Source organism: Galleria mellonella, unplaced genomic scaffold (assembly GCF_026898425.1).
Source record: "Galleria mellonella isolate WM207_F2 unplaced genomic scaffold, CSIRO_AGI_GalMel_v1 utg80, whole genome shotgun sequence".
NCBI classification, from domain to species: Eukaryota; Metazoa; Arthropoda; class Insecta; order Lepidoptera; family Pyralidae; genus Galleria; species Galleria mellonella.
The window spans coordinates 1,949,739-1,969,803 of NW_026442157.1; the positions used below are offsets into that span (position 1 = coordinate 1,949,739).

Genomic DNA, 20,065 nt, shown 5'->3' on the forward strand with positions numbered 1-20,065 from the left:
TTTTAAAAATTAAATATTAGTTTTATATCTACGGTCGGCCCCCATAAAACACTCAACATTATCAATCTGTTCTATTCAGGTGTCTAAGCTAACACGCATGCACACATAATAAAACCTCAGGTGAATTACTCGATTACTAAAACTATTCTTTATCTATCAACATCAAAAATAAAATAAAAGTCGCTGTCAGTATGTCACAAAGTGTCATCGATTATTTCTTAACTGTGGTATGTCATGTCATCTAATGTCACAAAGACAAACATAAAGAGCAGAAGAAATCAAATCATTAAAAAACTCAAGTGTGATCTATATTGAAATTAGCAACGTTGACAAAATTGGTCTATAATGGCAGACAAACGGAAAATTAAGAAACGTAAAGAGGTAAGTGATACAAGTTGTATAGATTATGTCATGTTTTGAAGGTATACACCCTCTAGTACAAATATGATTTTGCATCCATCCATTGTTATTGTATTTCCATATTGCGTGTGTATTATCCACAGTCGGTTTCGTTCCTTCTTTTTCCTTTTTTTTGCGTCACAATGAAAGTAGTACGTGTGCCTGTGACGACGGTTGTTTATCTCGTCATTAGTTTATTTCTACGCAGTTCTTCATCGCCGTGAATTGGCTATTTCGGTTCACAACATTAAATAAACATGGATTTATGTGCGTCTCGATTTTTTTCTATTAACATTTGGACTACATATTATATTTCTTATAATTAATTTAATTTTCTGCCTTTTATACACAACTCTTAGTTGCAGTAAACAAACAATTGGATTTAATTTATAATAGAAATTGCTTTTATTTATTAACACAAAAATATTAATTTGACAATCTGTAGATGACAGTATCTACAGAAAAAGTGCTTGCAATGCAATAATATGTAACTAATTCCAAAATGTTATTATTATTTAACTAATTAAGGTCACATGTTAATAAACAGACCCTCTGATTTATGTGTTATTAATTAACAATGTAAATAAAATGGAGTCTGAACATGACAGAATGATTTTAAGAATTTTGTAAGTACTCCAATTAACGGACAACATTTTGGTATTATCATTTTGAGAAGCAAATCTGTAATAAATGAACAACAATCTTTTTTACGAGTTACAACAATGTTTGCAAAAGTATAAGTAAATTAATGTCTCTGAACTTTAATTAATAACAATTTAGCTTAAGATAATCAAATTTCAACAAACAACAAAACTTCAATAAATTTACAGAAATAACAACATATGTTTTGAGTATCCATTAAAGATTGCTTTTTTTTATTGTAACACATGAATAACATATATATGTATCTTAAGAAATAACTATAATTCTGTCAGATATTACTTTCAAAGTACTAACTAATACATTGTGATCCCATGACTCATAATTCATCATAGTTTGCTATTTTTAGAGACTGCTTTGATTTTGGGGTAATTTTTTTTTTTAAATAAACATGTTGCTTTCATGATATGCAACATTCAATTACATACATTTTTATTGATTATTTTATTTATTTTTTTCAGCAGAAAAAGGTTTGAGGAAGAGTTTTTACAATTATGTTCCTACAACTTTTCCAGTGCACATTTTTTGTATAGATTGATTTCTTTTTACTTTTTGAGGTGTACACATTCATACTAACCATTTAATTAATATATTAATATCATACTAACAATGTAAATAAATTGTTAAAATTAAAACCACCCTATAAAATTTTATACAAGTTTCCACTGGCACACTTTGATAAGGGGAGGGGCAGTTTGTTTATAAACATAATGAAACAGCAACTTTATGCTTTGGCTCTAGTTAGAGATAGTGGTGATACCTTCATACAAGCTAAAAATCTTGGCCTGTACTACTAAAATACATACATACATATATATCTGTCATGCCTGTTTCCTATTAGGGTAGGCAGAAACAATGGAACGCCAAATGCTTTGATTCAAACAAACCTCTTTCGCTTCTTCCACATTCATCAATCTTTTCATACATGTTAAAATACTAAACTTCACAACTAAAATACTATATATAATATAGAGGTTAATAATGAAATCATTAATATCCTTTGAATTGAGTGTTCTAATAGTAAAACTGATGAAGAGGGATTTTTAATAATGGGAATTAATGGCCACATTGCTAGCAATACATCCTGTCAGGTGAACCTCCCTACGGTTTCCCCTGGAAACTATTGTATTCAATTACAAGTTAATTCAACATATTGCTTAATTTTCACCTATCACCCATCATTAGTGTCTCGCCAGCGTATACCATTAACGCAAGTGGAGTTATCAATAATCATTGATAACTCCACATTCATTTAAAAAAAAAAACAACACTACTGAAAATTTTCACCAAAATAACGTAAGTAGGTATTTATTTCAACAACACCTGAGAAAATATGTATTTTCTACGGTGTTGTCTAAACTATGAATAGTTTAAATGCACATAATTTATATTTTGTGAATTGCTATTAACCGTGTTAATATTTAAATCCGCTTGATTAAAACTGTTTCAAATTATTTAGTCATATAGGTGTCCTAACCATCCAGATATGCAGGTGTGGTTGAAATTGAACAGGGTCTTTTTTAATGGGTAAAAATGGAATGATAACTCCATCTGGCGCCAACTACTGACATCTCCCCCCTCCCCTTATGGGGGAGGCCTTAGTTCAGCAGTGAACAGATAACGGTCGATATGAATGAATATGAAAATTGTATTATACAAGTAGATTTTGTTCTACAAAAAGAAAACCGCTTTATTTCTTAAATATTAAACTACTTAATCGATTTTGATAAAATTTTGTTGAGAACAATTTAAAATCATTTACTTTTAGATAACAAAATTAATTTCCTAATCGGTTTATAAATTACGTACAATTATAAATTATAATGACGAAATAACGTAAAGAATATAAAAAATGAAACAAAATTGTAAACCTGCCCTTAATAACCGATTTAAAAAAAAAGGTCTTAATTTCGGTTGCATTTTTTTTTTATGTTAGTTGCCTCATTACTCTGTTTCATCTGGTTTTGCCACAATTGAAGTTTTACTTTTGTGGAATAAAATCTAAATTTGAAGTCGCTGGAAGAATCATTGCTATCAACGATCGTTCTTAATTCAAATTACTCCCAACGAGAACTGTGATAATTGACGTAATACAAAATGACGAGTACCCTTGACCGTGCTTCGTGAAATGGTTATGACGTCGCCAAATCAGTGCCAGCGATGTTCGTGCCACTTTCACCATGGATCGCGTCTGCAATCAGAACGCGGCTGCCTTTCGAATGGTGTGATAGTGTTTTGTGATAATAGAGTATAATATAGTGCAGTCATAATGAGAGAATTTGTAAGTGTTTTAAATAATTAAGATTGTGCTTTACAATAAAACAGGCTTCAATTGTGACAAAAGCAGTGATTTTGATTTAAAAACTTAACGACTGAACCTTTTTTAAAATTTCCATGGGACCAGTCTGAAAGTATATTTATTTAGATAAAAAAAAATTACCAAACTTATTTAGAGAAAATTTCAATGTGACAACTATAAGTATATCCCTTTAGATAAAAAAATCCAAATCGGTTTAGAACTGACGGAGTTATGAGGTAACAAACATAAAAAAAATTAAACCGAATTAAGAATTTCCTTCTTTTTAAAGTCGGTTGAAAAAGGTTCTTAGTTATTATTATTATTCTTATATATATATATATATATATATATATATATATATATATATATATATATATATATATATATATATATATATATATATATATATATATATATATAATTATATACATATATTATTATTGTTATTCCTAGTATTTTTTGTACACATTTTTTTCTTACTTTTTATGTTAACAGAAAATTTCGGAATGTAGTAAAGAGTATTCGCGTAGTACTATGCTATTTTTATTTAATTTTCCAATTGATTTGTTTTCTCGTTTATGCGATTTTGATGATGCTTTTTTGTTTAATATTATCAGTAATATTTTCTCCGTTAAAATAGGTTTTTTTTTTGTGAAACAAAATCTTATATTAGTAGTTATATTTATGTGTGAATACACCTATACCATGATAGTTTCACAGGTTTATTATTTTATAGACAATTAATAAATTTACAGCACATAAATAACAATAGAGATAGTTAGACATATACAATAAAAAGAGATAAAAGAATATGCATAAAAAAATGTATAAATTTTTCCCACCTAATAATATAATACTATTTAAAGATAGGTTGTTTATTAAAATGTAAATCTACTCTTTAAATTTATATATGTTAATTCACAACAAAGTAGTGTAACCACAGATTGTGTAGCCAAACTTTGACCTATATTAAATGGGAACTAAACCGTGAACCGTGACAAACCGCGTTTAGATAGCAGTACTAGTTTCCACGTGGGCGGAGCTTCTGATATAGACTAGCTACTTAGCGATGTTGTAACTTACTAGCTGGATTGAGTTAGCATCATTTTATAAGACGAAAACATTTTACTAGCTACGCAAAAAGGAAAACGGATACTTTGCACATAGATTTGGAGCGTTCATGACAAAGTATGGCAACGTCGCAATTATATGTCAATATTTAAAAACGATTAAATGTTTTTTAATGTTTCTGACTGACTATTTAATATTTCTAATTATAGAATACATTGCATATAAATCTACCACTACAAAACTTTGTGTCATCTTCATATTTTGTTTAGGATTTTTTTTTAAATATCGCCATTAAAATACAAGTCTTCAGTGCTTATAAATATATCAAAATAAATAATCAAGTAATTATATGATTAACGGTTTAGTTAGCTATCAGAGAGCTTTTTAAATAATTCAGAATCATTAATGATTCAGAAAGAGACATTGAAAATTATTAAATTGTTTTTGGAAATTGACAGATAATTGCGACGTTGCCATACTTCGGTAACTTAAAGTCATGAACTTTTAAGGGTAGTACGTAACCTATTTACCGATTTCAATCTTGTCAAAACACATCGACTCGCGATGCGATATTTTATAAATTGAAAATATTTGAATATGGAACGCCGATCGTGTTTTTATAAGTAGACAAACTGTATCGTGCAGGCTTTCGTGCGTGATTTAGTATATAAAGTATCCTATGTCATAAGTTCGGATATAATCTCGTGTACTCAATGTTATTTAAATCCGTCCCGTAATTTTTCCGTTAAAAAATAACAAACATCCATCTATCGTTACAAGGTGTAGTGTTTATAAATAGGGTTTTACTCTGCAAAAAGCGGTTTTTACTCTGCAAAGAAAAATGACAGCAAAAAATTCACATCTACCGATTGCAAATAGAAATGTAATTTTCGATTTAAAATTGACAATGTAATCACATAATAGAGCAACGAAAAAAGAAAATACAAACGAATTAAGAATCTCTCTCATTTGGAAGTCGCTTCAAAATATAAAATGCAATTAAAATAGTTAAAATCCTATTGTTATTCTACCAACGAAACTGAATATTTTTCCTCTAATAAACCCGAATAGAATAAATATAAAAAAAATGTTTAAACACGCCGCGTCTAAAAGTCAAGTTATGATGGGATGCTATAAATATTTTGTCGTTCCTCGACCTCTATGTTTCTATTTAAAAATATTCAGTTCGCTAGTAGAACACTTGCATTAAAAACTTCTCTATATCAAAGGAACTGCTATTTTATGTCTATTAAAATTTATAATAAAATTCCCCAGCACTTAAAAAAATTACCACTTAGTTATTTTAAATCCCAATTACAAAAATGGCTTATTGACCATTGTTTCTATTCAATTAATGAATGTTTGATATTAAAAGTGAAATGAGTAATTAATTAATATTATAACTTAATATTGTTGACACTAATCACAGACCTACTAATACGTATTAATATCAAATGAAATGAAGTACATTAATTGTCATGAAATTGTAATTGACATATTGTTTTGTTACAAGAATTGTTAATTTAATGTTTAAAATTTTGCATGCCTAATTGTGACGAAATATGTGGACTTAATATTATTTTATCTATTTGTATATTTACCATATTTCTTGCAAATAAATGTTCATTCATTCATTCATTCTGACAAATACAGTAAGTATATCTATCAGTTGTCTAGTCTCCGTAGTATATATACCTAAGCTTTGCTTAGATTGAAACTAGATGACGTTGCGTAATATTTTTATTGGTATTTATTATTATTAAAATGATACTGATAATTTCGAATTAACTCTGTGAAACTTCTCTTATCCTGTTAAGAACTTAAGAGATCCCTCCCCCATGGTGGAAATTTAATGGTTTGTATGATGACGATTATTTGTTTAATACATACATATTAATGAAAACTCATACAGTCGAAGCGACAATCGACGCGCCTTGCTTACCGTTAACTGACATGATTCGTGTTCCACTTGTTTGCTAGCCTTCTTTTGATGTCATCTATATAAAAAATTATTGCACAATGTTTCATTAATCTAAATAAATTAAATATTGGTCTTATTTAATCTATATATTTTTTTAATGGATGATAATGGAATGGCAAGCCCTCCCGCGCTAACGGTATATGGCTGGCGGGGCACCAGTGAAAGATGAAAGGTGAGAATGAAAATTCAGGACAGTTAACCCATCGTGATGAATATACTTTGAGATCCAGCATGATGTTTTCCAGGGGGAAACACGTGGAGGTCGACCTGACAGGATATATTGGTAGCAGTGGGACTAGTAGTCCACGTTACTAACAATCCCTTTCCCCCAAATTATCCATTCTATATTAGCTGAATCCAAATCGAAAGTTTTCGAACATCTTTGTAAACTATTGATACCCATTAATTCCTCTCTTTCCGTGACTAGGGAAAGTAGATAAAACTTTATTTGTGTAATCAGTTCAGGGTACGATAGTGCTGATATACCTGAAAAAGGTAAAAGCCCTTAAAATAAAAAAAAAAATTTTTTGTTATTAAATACAAGTGCTTATTGATATTACTGAGTTTGTCAGTTTTTCAACTGACTTTAAAAAAGGAGGTTCTCAATTCCTTTCATTTTTTTTATTTTTATAGCCTCATAAGTTTTTTATTTCAAATATGCATAGACCTGACAATTAAAAATATATTTTAAAAAATATATGTTATGAAGTAATCCGCTTCCATACATTCGCCAATTGATTTTTATTTATAAAGAATGACTAAGTTTTACCCGTTACTTTATTTGACCGACACGGTCAAATGGAAAAAGTAATGTTAATTTAGATCTCCACAACAGGGCTGCCTATCCAATTTCAAGATCTCCTATCTGAGAAGCTAAAACCAATCGTACACATTCATAAAACTTCATTGAAACCTGTTGAGCGGTTTAGAAGATTAGTATGTACAAACATTGTGATAAACGCAGTCAATAATACAATCATATTATGTTGCTAATCTACTCACTTCTATCATTTTTTGAAATTCTCTCCATCCTATTTATTCTACTTTTTTTTTATACCACTGAGGTGGCAAACAAGCATACGGCCCACCTGATGGTAAGCGGTTACCGTAGCCTATGAACGCCTGCAATACCAGAGGTATTACGCGCGCGTTGCCGACCCTGAAGAAACCTCTTTACCCCCTTTTGAAGAACCCCATGCTGTAGTCTCTCGGGAAAACCTTATTCTACTTACGTACACAAATTTGAAAGAACAATGTATTAGCAGTATTTCATAGCTTCAACCGCGTGATTTAGTACATAAACTATCCTATGTGCTAAGTTAAGGTACCTGTGTACCAAGTTTTATGCAAATCCGTCTAGTAGTTTTTGCGTGAAAATATAACAAATATCCATCCAACCTTCGTTACAAACTTGCGTATTTATTATATTAATTCATTTAATATATAACTTTTTCCAGGAATTCGGAGAACCAACAGAATCAGAGAAGGCGACCAGCGAAGAGTATTCGGTGGCGAAATGGCTGAAGAACAATGTACCCACAAAGAAAACGAAATTTCTAAATCATCATGTCGAATATTTTACAGGTATTATACTGTTAATATTATAATGTGTAAGTCCTGACATAGAATAGGTGACCCCTTCCTTTCTCGTGGATATCATAAGGGATCTTATGGCGGAGGGATGGGCAGCAGTGTCCCTCTTAAAACATCACCAAAAGCAAAAGACACTAGTGCCTCGCCTAGAATGCAACTTTGCATTTTATGCATAATAATATAACAAAGTTTTGTTTTTATGTTTATGTTATAAAAAAATTTTGTTTGAATACGCTAATTTCTAGAACTAGCGAGAGGATTAGATTATTTTTTTTATTACATATTTCATTTCTTGAGAAAGGTTTTTATTTTGAATCAATTTATTTTGCATTGGTCCAATGTATTCAGCGTAATATGGAAGTAATCAACATCTCTGTTATTAACGTTCCTTTGCGATTTTGATAGCGGTGCGCGAATTCGAATGATTTCGTTTATCAAATAATTAGTAATTACTAATTTTATTATTCTACTGTTAAATCATTGAAAACGTAGGGCATCTAAATGACAGCATTGAATTCTAACCTCGAATTGGTAATGAAGATCTTTATAAAATCGAAATATTAAATAGAACTTTAAAATGAAATAGTCGTAAATTTTACATCAATAAAAATGTTTATGTACTTATATCAAAATGATCTAAACAAAAGGAGAAACAGTTGAATCATTCTCTATAGCATTAGCATTTCTATGAGCAAGTTGCGACCAATTTTTGCGTATTATGGGCTTTTCTGGCACACTAATGAACAGTTTTTTTTCGGTGTCTATAGTAGTATTGTGCACTCTGGCACAACACACCGTTTGTACATTTTCTTTCTTGGGAAACAGTGGAAATCAACAAAAATATATACAGACTAAACTCGTATATGACGCTAAACGATTATTTACTTCCATGTGACGTCACTAACGCCATGTTTCTCAAAGGTTGCGTTTCGGCGGGCTATTAAATTTATTTATACTTTTTTATTAGCTATTTTTGAAGAAATACTTATGTGAATTAAAAGAAAACTTTTTGGGTATCTATAAACGTTAATAAATAGTCTAAGTTGGTTTCCAAAAATCATTCAAATAGCCTATTGTAGGACCTTTTTTTGCTGTGCAAAATGTATTTGTTGACGTCATTACAAACATCGATGGAAATCGCGTGACTCAGAAGTTCTATTTAATTAACTCGGCGACGTTTCGTATGCGTAGTTAATGCATTAATAGAATCGCTGATGACATTCAAAACAAACATTGTGTTTAGATTATAACGCAATTTATTGTCTGTTTGTATGTGTAGTTGCGGCTTAAACTCATTCGTGTACCGTTCTAAAGACTATCCACGTGGAACATCTGTTTGTTACAATCTGTTTTTCTATAGTAAACAATATTTGTTTACGTTTTATCGAATTTAGTTATTCTAACTACCTTACCGGTTTGACCAATTGTTATAAAATTTGATATATACGTATTATTTGAGGTAGAGAAAGATATAACTTTTATCTCACTGGTTGGTTTTTGCCAGTAGTAAACACACTTGGTAATCGGTTTGGCAACCGTAAAGTTTTTATGATATTTTAAGAGGGACTTGATCATTAAGTTTCCTTAATGCTCTTACGACACCTACGGGGTCACACATTCTATGCCGGTATTGATACAATAGGTCTTTTTATTAATACTTACAATGCTGTAAACAAACTGATGACCCACTTGACAGTGGTAATCGTCACCTATAGACATGAACAGCACCATACACTATTATGTTCATGGTAGCCCTAATGTATTGCCATTCTTAATATCTATGGTGTAGGGTGACTATGTAATTTTAATTACATTATCGTCGTAATTTTATCGTTGCCTCCATTTGACTGACCTAATTTGCAATTCTATGTTTTTTATACACTCCACACACAATGTAGACCGTAACGAGTATAGCTGTATAACCAGGTTGGCAGCATTAGCGTGAAGCTAATGTTTAAAAACATACTATGGTATATGGTAACACTTATTACAGTATGATAAATATTATGTATGTAAACATATCATTCGTTGTAGAAAATTGTACCTTTAGTTGTGTTAGAACTGTTGATTTTTTTAATGGTTTTGACGGATTTTAAAATATATATATATAAGAAAAATAATAATAACTGAGAACCTTTTTCAACCGACTTCAAAAAGAAGGAACCTCCTTCTTTTTGAAGTCGGTTGAAAGTCAAATCTTTCCTCTTAATGGCATTAGTTTAGAATCTTTTAAACCTAATTTGTGTTAGGTTCATAATGAACTCAACAGCCGTAGCCTCATAGCCATGATTATTCCATTAGGGTCTAATGCGTGGTAATGATTTTAAACATTTCTTACTATTACATTAATGGCAATAAATAAATAAGTAATTATTATCTAATGTTGTATATAAACATAATGTGTATAAACATATATATATATATATATATATATATATATATATATATATAATTCTATATTTTTATTACTTTTATATATATTATATATATAAAGGTAATAATCGTCAGTATTGAATGTATAATATCTTCGCATATTTTATGCTTGTCCTCAAATGGTTATGCTATTGAACATGTACATATTTTTATTATAATATATAATACTTTTTACCCTTGAGTTCAGCGTGACCGTTATAAAAAGTAGCCTGTCCTTCTTCATATTAAACACTGTATGTATCTATATATACCAAAATTTTAAGACAAAATGCTTCAACGATTGAACAGATTTTTACATTAACACTAATCGTGAAATTATTGTATTATTAATCTGAAGTCTTACTATTAATAGTGTCCTAGGTTATGACTCCCATTTTACAATTACTCATCCATTTCATCCACTCACAAATAAGACAGTCATGATTCACCTACAAAATAATTCACCTACAAATTGCTGTCTCTGTTTGGCGTGGCGGTTGACTGGTAGAGAATGCCATCAGGCATTAAGTCTGCCCTGTAGACATTTTTCAATGTGTGCAAAAGTATAAATAAATAATATTTGAACAAATTGTATTATTCGTTAGTTCCATAAGTGTTAATTTTTTTAAATATATTTTGTGTCATTATATAGTATAGGTGGCCGTTTGATCCCCGAATAGAATAGGTCACAATAGGTGGGTGTCGTAAGGCGACTAAGGGAGGGCGAGGGATGGGCAGCAGCGTCCCTCTTAGAACATCTCTGAAGCCTAACTGCGATTGCCAATCCGCCTGCCAAGCGTGGCAGCTACTAGCAAAACTCCCCTTATGGGGGAGGCTATGTTCAGCAGTGAACTATTAAAATCTGATACGACGTCGTATAGGGAAAATCACTGCCTATCCTAAAGAACAGTAATTACCTATTTAGGAAGCAGAGTTTCATTTATATATTTTTTTTTATACAACTTAGAATGGCAAACAAGCAGACGGCCCACTGATGGAAAGTGGTAACCGTCGCCTATAGACATGAGCAGTACCATGGACATAACAGAGTATACTGTTTCGCCTATGATACCCATGCGTTGCCATTCCTGAGGACTCAGGTGTTATTTAAAGACGACTGTATCATTTACTTTGAAATAAACTATTATACTAGTAAAGATTGTAAGTTTATTTAATTACAAACAATAATTTTCAGGCACAAAAGCGGTGGACGCCCTGCTAACGTCCAAGTGGGCGACCGGCAAGAACCCTATATTCACGACCCGTCACGAGGTCACAGACTATCTCCACCAAATGCTACTGCACAAACTGTTTCACAGAGCTAAGAAGGTAATGTATACAAAACAAATTTAAGTATATTTGTATATGATTTATCAAGTTTTGGATGTAAAAACTAGGTATGTATTTTTCTTCCGAATAAGACATATGAGGAAACAGAACAAACATTATTTGATGCAGCTTATTATATATATATATATATATATATATATATATATTAATTTATTTTAATTATATATTTATTTTAATTTCTGTTTATTTTTAATTGTTAAATTATGTATACAACCTTGTTGTAGTTACTTTCTATCAATATTAATTTCTCCATAATAATAATAAAGGAGATTGGGGCTGTCACCCCTTAACACAGGTTATTATATTAACCTATTTAGGAGCCCAGTTCTAAAACCACGACTATTGTACATTTAAAATTATAATAAGTTTAATAATATTTTATATTCAGATACGGCAGTGAAGTTACAGGAATTGGGGGCTTAACTGTATAATCCTATGTAATATCACTTTTCATCAGGTGGGACGTCTGTTTGTTTGCCTTTTTAAGTTGCATAAAAAGTGACGTCCGTACCGAATCTTGTTAACGTTTGAAATTGTCAGATTAAAAAAAAATTAGATTTATTAATGTTAATTGTGTTTCCTATCAATTGTTGTAGGTTCCTGTCACTGAACAAGAACTGAAAGGGAAATCAAAGAAGAAAGATAAAGAACAAGAGAAATCGAGTAAAAGTGGTGATGATAAAGACGGTGAGAAGAGTCAAGCTAGTGCCTGCGAGGGGAAGGTATGTATCAAGCATTAAGCTGTTAATTGTCCAGTATTGGACACGAGCATATCCCATAAGGAAAAGTTCTGAGCTACCTACATTCACTAACATCTTGCACATATGAGTATATCGCTCTATCTGGTTGTCGTCGTACACTGTGTTTGCCTGTATGGGGTCGCCACTTAATATCCTTACTTTATGTCTCTTCTTGTACCACATGGCTAGTCTATTCTTACTTCAGTTGTTTATAAATGTGAAAGTGAATTTATTAGTTACCTTTTACCGCCTTAACGGATTAACTTAAATAAAATAAATAAAGCCGTTAGCTTAACTAATCGTCATGAAAATTAGTATAGCATAATATTTGCTGTGTGGTCCCGGCATAGAATAGGCCACCCCTTCCTTTCCCGTGGGTGTCGTAGAATCGACTAAGGAAAGGCGAAAGAGATGTTTTAAGAGAGATGTGTAGCAGCATCCCTCTTAAAACATCTCTAAAACAACCCCATATTGGAGAAGCCTGTGTTCAGCAATGGACAGTTAATGGCTGATATGTGATGAAGAGGCTGAGAAGGTCGTAGATAATAATAATCGCTCTTGAGGGGGAAAGGGATTGTTAGTAATGGGTTCTAACAGCTCCATTACTATACCCTATGAGGTTGACCTCCATGCTGTTCCCTCTGGAAACCATCATGGTTAATTCTAGTCAAATTCTTCACGATTGACCTTCTACCTTCATCCGTATCTATCATTGGTGCCGTGTCAGCGTAGGCAGGGTTACCATACCATTTTCGTACATTAAAATTAAATAATACCGATTAATTTTGACTTCAGGAAAGTAAAGACGGCAAAGAGAAAGAGAAGAAGAAACGCAAGATCCGTCTGGAGATGCACTTGGAGCAGGTGTTCCTCGACACGGCGGACGCGTACGTGTGGATCTACAACCCGATGCCGTGGTACTACTGGCTCTTCGGCGCCCTGGTCGTCCTTAGCACCATCACCGTCTGCATGTTCCCTCTGTGGCCTGCTACTGTCAGGTGAGTAGTTTTTAAGACTTCCGATAGGAGGTTATTAATTTGTCCTATTTTTTCGCGATGTTACGCTTATGTTTGGGAATCGACGAATCTCCAATAAGAACATTTCATATACTTTTACGGTCTTCGTTTTCAGTTTTTTTTGTTTTTGATGGGTGAAACTGGTATGGTAACCCCGCCTGCGTTAACGGGATACGCTGACGGAGCACCAGTGAAGGGTGATAGATGAGAATGAAAACAGGCCAGTTGGGCCATCATGATGAATTCATCAGGAATTAACCATGATAGTTTCCAGGGGAAACCGCGAGGAGGTTGACCTGGTTGGGTATATTACTAGCAATAGGATTCTCAGTCTCCATTACTAACAATCCCTTCCCCTCCCCTTCGTTTTTTTTTATAGAGCCATAACTTTTTATGTTACACAATTATTTACACTTTATTGCAATAAAAATAATAATTACAGTAAATTTTAATGAGAAGTGATACAAAAGGCGGCCTTATTGCTAAACAAACTCTTCCAGACAACCTTTATCAACATATACATATCGTCGTAGTCGTAGAATACTGACGGATCTGACAAATATTACATATAAAGATCCGTCAGTATTCTACGACTATGACGATATATATATTGTCCATTATAAAAGTAAATAAATAAGAAGATTGCCAGTAGTTGCCACGCTTGGCATATGAGATGGCAACTGACAACAGACTTTGAGGGATGCTACTGCCTATCTCTCGACCATTTAGCTTACCACAACCAAGAAAAAAGAAAAGATGACCCATTTTTTGCTAGGACCAACCCAGCATTTATATGTTTTTCTAAATGTTCCAGAAAAGGTGTATACTACTTAAGTATTGCTGCAGCGGCGTTCCTAGTGATGATCATAGCCCTGGCGGTACTCCGCGTGGTCGTCTTCTGCCTAGTTTGGATCCTGACTCTCTCCAGGTAATCTTGTCTTCACGCTTAGTTTATTTATAAAAAGAGCTGATTCTTAATTTGCTAGTATGTTAATTTGTGACCGCGTAAAGTATGTTCATAATGAAATATGGTAAAATGGCAATATTTTGTTAATTTAAAAAAAAATTAAACAATTTTTAGATGTTTCTGATTGATTTATAAAGTGCTCTGCGTACTAACTACAATATTAATCATGCAATAATACTCTTATTAATATTATATTTATTAAGTTAACATTAAAAATTTGAATGTTGATACCAAAAATATAAAGTATTTGAAAAAGTCCGAAGCTAAATATGAACTAGGTGTAAAGTAGATTAATATGCAATATACGATTAATGTTTTAGTTCGCTGACAGAGCACTTTTAAAATAATAGATCAGAAACATAGAAAAATGTTAAAAAATTGACAGATAATTGTGACGTAATCAAGAGTTATCAATGGTTCAGAATTGGTATAATTATATTTATACCAATTCTGAACCGATGTTTGATAATTCTTCTTGCAATCGAAAGGGTTAACTCCCCTGTTGGTTTCCTATTATGATATATTTGTAACGATTAACAATTTTTGGCAGCTTTTTTTTTCGTAGAGCTTCCTTCCTGTTTGTTAATTAAAAAAATCTTTCATTCCATATTCTTAATTAAAAAATCTTTTTCATATTTTCCTAATCTTTAAATTGTTTTTTTTTTTTTTTTTTTGTAAAATTTGCGAAGCAGAATCAACTTACTTGTACAGCCATAATTTCACATTCTAAATTCAAAATATTTTTTCAAAGATTCTTAAATTTTAAATTGTTGTTGTAAAAAAATAGAATATTGTCCTCAGGCATCATCTGTGGTTGCTACCAAACCTCACAGAAGACGTAGGCTTCTTCGCTTCATTCTGGCCGCTTTACAAGGTATGTAAATAAAAATGCCCTTATTAAATTTCAAATCCCTAAATACCAAATTTCAAATCACAATTAGTCATCTGTTAAGTACATAATAATATAATATACTAATATTATAAAAAACAAAAAATTGAGTGTTTCTTTGTAATGGATAAACCTAAACCTGCTTAAACTATTATAGTGTTTAGTTTTTAGAATAATGGGTTTACAGTGTGGTATTAATTATTTTCAGTATGAATACCGCGGACCCGGCTCCGACTGTGACAAATCGTCGAAAAATAAGAAGAAGCGCAAGAAAGACAAGCAGTCGGACGACGAGAGCGAGAAAGCGCCGCTGTTGACCGAGCAGCCAGCGGACAGCGTGTCCGAAGCACCGCCCGAGATAGACACTGGGGAGATTAAGTATGTTATAAGAATTCTTCAACGTCCCACTACTGGACTCTGTCACGCCTATAAGATGTGGGGCTTATCTTTGATTTTTATTTTCTAAATCATACACTTCGATTTAGCGCCACATTGAAATGAAATGAAATTAATTTATCTCGTTAGAATATCTCTTCTAATATAGTTAACTGTTTGTTATAGTAATATGTATGTATGTATATATTTATTTATTTATTTCATATATTATATGTATGTTTATATTAGCCAATATGTTTATGATATATATATATATATATATATTATTTATTGCACTTGTAAGTTACATATAAAATAATCTATTTATAAATGTTGTGAGCAAGGGTGGACTTATCTCTGACAGAGATCTCTTCCAGTCAACCCAGTACAGTAAGAAAGCATCTCGTTAGCGGGCAGCTGAAGTGTTACAACTATTAATACATAAACAAATATACAGTTAAATAAAATATTAAAATATATAATAAAATATTACATAAATACATACAATATAAATACATATAATACCTACCTACTGGGGGAAAAGGGATTGTTAGTAATGGAGACTGAGAATCCCATTGCTAGCAATATACCCAACCTGGTCGACCTCCCCGCGGTTCGCCCTGGAAACTATCATGGTTAATTCCTGATTAATTCATCATGATGGGCTAACTGGCCTGTTTTCATTCTCATCGATCACCCTTCACTGGTGCCCCGCCAGCGTATCCCGTTGGTGCAGGCGGGGTTATCATACCATTTTCACCCATCAAAAAAAAAAAAAATTATATTCCTTCAATTCATTAATATACCGTCTTCTTATTTGTCGGTTTGCCCAATGGTTGACTTTTAGAGAATACCGTCCGGTGTTAAGTCTGGCATATGTACATAGTTTCACTGTGCATTAAAGTTTAAATAAATAAAGAAAAAAATCATGCCTATATTAACACTACACGCCCGATTAAATACACCCGCGTTTATTAGTACGTAAAGTGTTATGTACTGAGACATGCGCACGAAGCCGCGGGAAACAGGATACTATAAATCTTCAATTCTGATGTCGACAGAGAGGAGCCCCTTCTGCCGAGCACAGACAAGCAGTCAGAGTCCGAGTCTGAGAACAGTCAGCGCTCGTCAACGGATCGGGACTTCGAGATCGTGGAACCGGGTGACGTCGAGCCCGACAGGGATTCCAATGCGTAGGTTCCGTACATCTGTTGTGTGATGCGAACGCACTGGGGCGCAGCAAGTTGAAATCACTGGATTTTTTTTTAATTTTTTTTTTGTGCAACTCAGTATGGCAAGCTGACGGCCCACCTGATGAAGTACTAACCAATGCTTATAGCCATGAATAATAATATTGTAATATTTGAATAGATTGAGATTTTCGACGAACTTTTAATGTTTTTGTTTTTTGCAAATCGTTTAAATAAAATTGCCAATTCCATTGTATTTTTTATGTAATCTCTAAGCCAGATTCTCTCTAATTTCGTTTTTCTGTTGCATACGTTTACCATCCTTTCTGATATTAAATTGTTCGATATATAAAATGCATTTATTTACAATAACCATTTTATTAATTAAAAAAAAAAAACAAAATCTTTTTTTTTGTCACTTTTATTCAAATTGAGATTTAACGCAAGAAAAAGGGATAAAAACATTAATGGATAAGACACATTTATTATATATTTAAAGTTTTTATATTTATTTCTTAATATCGTCATAGTCGTAGAATACTGACGGATCTATATATGTAATATTTGTCAGATCCGTCAGTATTCTACGACTATGACGATATAAGTTATACTTGATTGAAATTTTATTTATTATATATGAAAATAATACGCTGTGGTTTTAGTTTATTTGCTCTCAAAACAGTATTATTTGTTGCTCTCCCAGTGCGTTCCATATCCATAGACTGTAGATTAGTATATTATATTAATTGGAAGTATTCCGAATCAAGGGTATTGTTGTTCTGGTGTTAAATGTTTTTCGGTTGAAGCCTAGTACGAGTGGTTTAAATAAATCATGGTTAGTGAAGTAATCGTCTCATATACGCACTAATGTTTATAATAATTCAGCTAGACGTACATTACACGCTATGAAAATGTACAATTGAATATGGACCGTAACAATTATATGGTAGGGCTGTGATTTGTTTGATTCCTTAATTGCTTTTTCAATCATGAGTTTTTTTTTTTTTTTTATAAATTTTTACAGTATAATACAGTTTGTTATTGTATTAATGACATATTCCCACACTGTGAAAATACTGCGTGATGTCTTTTCTGTTATATATGTATTGTAGAGAATAACTGCCGTGAAAAAGTCTATATTATTTGTCTCTTTTTAATAATACATAGAAAAACTCAAAAAAAAATTACTACGAATGTAACTGGAAATTGGTAACAGTGATCTATTAGCAAGTATAAATTTTAAATTTAGTTTTTTTAAATCTAATTCATCACGATATCAGCCGTTAACTGTCCAGTGCTGAACATAAGCTTACCCCATAAGAGGGGAGAATTGCCAGTAGTTGCCATTGTTGACAAGTGGGTTGGCAACCGCAGTTAGGATCTAGTGTTAACTGTCTAACAGTGCTGAACATAGGCTTACCCCATAAGAGGCGAGAGTTGCCAGCAGTTGCCTTTTTTGGCAGGTGGGTTGGTTAAAACATCACCAAAGCCTAATCGCAGTTAGGCTTTGGTAATGTTTTAAGAGAGACGCTGCTGCCCATCCGCGACAATTAAGTTCCCTTAGTCGCTTCTTACGATACGCACAAGAAAGGAAGGGATTAAATCTAATTACTTGTATGTGATTAAAAATTAATATTTATCGGTACCTTTATATTGTTACCTGTATCCAAATAATGTTAAAAATGTGATTTATTAAAAAAAATGCTTAATTATGAAGCTCCATGAAATATAATCCAAGTCATAAATTAACATAAAAAATTATTCTACTAAAATTTACACAGGAAATAGTATTTGATACGGTAACAAACTGTATAATACCATCTTGATAACTTGTTCTATAAAGAAAAGAGTCCTTATTTACGGTGCAGTTGTAATTCCTATGGCCAAAATTACTGGATAGTACTATGGACCTCAGGCATGGTAGCACATGAGGGTTACTATAGAAGTGTCTATGGTCATGTTCATTTTTATTGTCTATGGTTATCACTTTTCATCAGGTAGACTGTCAGCTTGTTTGCCATTCCAAGATGTATAAAAAAAAATTAACCGGGAAGATTTTGTTTTGGCTTTATATTAGTTCTTTATTATTTTTACATAATCCATATCTATCTGGCTAAATAAAGAATAAAGGTATGATATATAAAATCTAGAATCTTGCCCTGTGTTTTCGAATATGCTCCATAGACAATTTTTATGCATATTATTTGTTTTGTTATGTCCAATATGTTTATTTTTTGTTTATATGGTGCTGCGGTTATAGTTAGTGACTGCATTGAATAATTCCATGGATTTTGGACTTTAAATATATTTAAAATTAAATCTACTTGAGTTTATAATACCAAATGATTGGTTTGAGACAATTATATTAATCTCAAAATCAGATATACATATATGTGTTTGTAAGTAGAAATTTGATTTCTTTATATAATCGTATGTACTTATTTTTTTAATTTTAAAATTAGCGTGTTTATAATTTATTATAGCGATACCATATGATATTTTATCGTCATAACTCTAATATGCACCGATATTTAAATGTCTCCATACAATTGCATATGTTTTGCTCTCCTATTATACTGTGACGGTAAAATGGAACCATATCATGCTGTGCTAAGTTAAATTATAAACATCTCTAATGGCAAATGAGTTTTTTTTTTTATTTTTTACGTCACATACACAAGGGAAGTCCAAAATTCTTTATATAATAATTTGTTATGTTCATAAAATCGTTTATAAATTTTGTAGATACGAAACGAATATATTATTTTAATATCTATACACTATATTAGACTTGAAAATTATGTTAAATGAATTTCCGATAATATTTTGCATTCTGTATTTGTATAAAATTGTACCTTAAATTCATAATGATAAGTATTACAATATTATCTGCATTTTTCTCTCACTGGCCCGTACACGTGTATATCTGTGTTTGTATTGTAAATACATACTCATAACAAGATCTTATTGGTGTTATTAAACAACGTGTAGGTATTTATGTCAATCAACGGCAATTCAATAAAAACGATACTCTTTTTAAATTGATCTTTTATTTTTATGTAGTGGTAGTAGCTTTGTTAGATATTTTTAAATTATTTCTGTGATTATGAGAAATAGCCGACT

At 31.8% G+C, this 20,065-nt stretch overlaps 1 protein-coding gene across 2 annotated transcripts; it reads left to right on the top strand.

The window, feature by feature from the left end:
* The first annotated feature begins 221 nt into the window (after nt 1-221).
* Nucleotides 222-19,983, top strand: LOC113520510 (translocation protein SEC62). 2 transcript variants are annotated; one of them, XM_026905858.3, is made up of 9 exons: nt 222-381; nt 7,868-7,994; nt 11,611-11,744; nt 12,362-12,487; nt 13,301-13,503; nt 14,336-14,449; nt 15,290-15,362; nt 15,586-15,755; nt 16,814-19,983. In XM_026905858.3, exons 1-9 carry the CDS (start codon nt 346-348, stop codon nt 16,947-16,949), a joined length of 1,119 nt encoding a protein of 372 aa, XP_026761659.2. In that variant the 5' UTR covers nt 222-345; the 3' UTR covers nt 16,950-19,983. The 2 variants fall into 2 exon arrangements, with proteins under 2 accessions (XP_026761659.2, XP_031766006.2); XM_031910146.2 differs by lacking the exon at nt 222-381 and adding an exon at nt 3,277-3,340.
* The last annotated feature ends 82 nt before the right edge of the window (nt 19,984-20,065 follow it).

Coding starts and splice junctions, on each gene's coding strand:
- LOC113520510 (XM_026905858.3), top strand. CDS start 346: ATGGCAGACAAACGGAAAATTAAGAAACGTAAAGAG. Junction 12,488..13,300: donor CTAGTGCCTGCGAGGGGAAG/GTATGTATCAAG, acceptor TTTTGACTTCAG/GAAAGTAAAGACGGCAAAGA. Junction 15,363..15,585: donor CATTCTGGCCGCTTTACAAG/GTATGTAAATAA, acceptor AATTATTTTCAG/TATGAATACCGCGGACCCGG.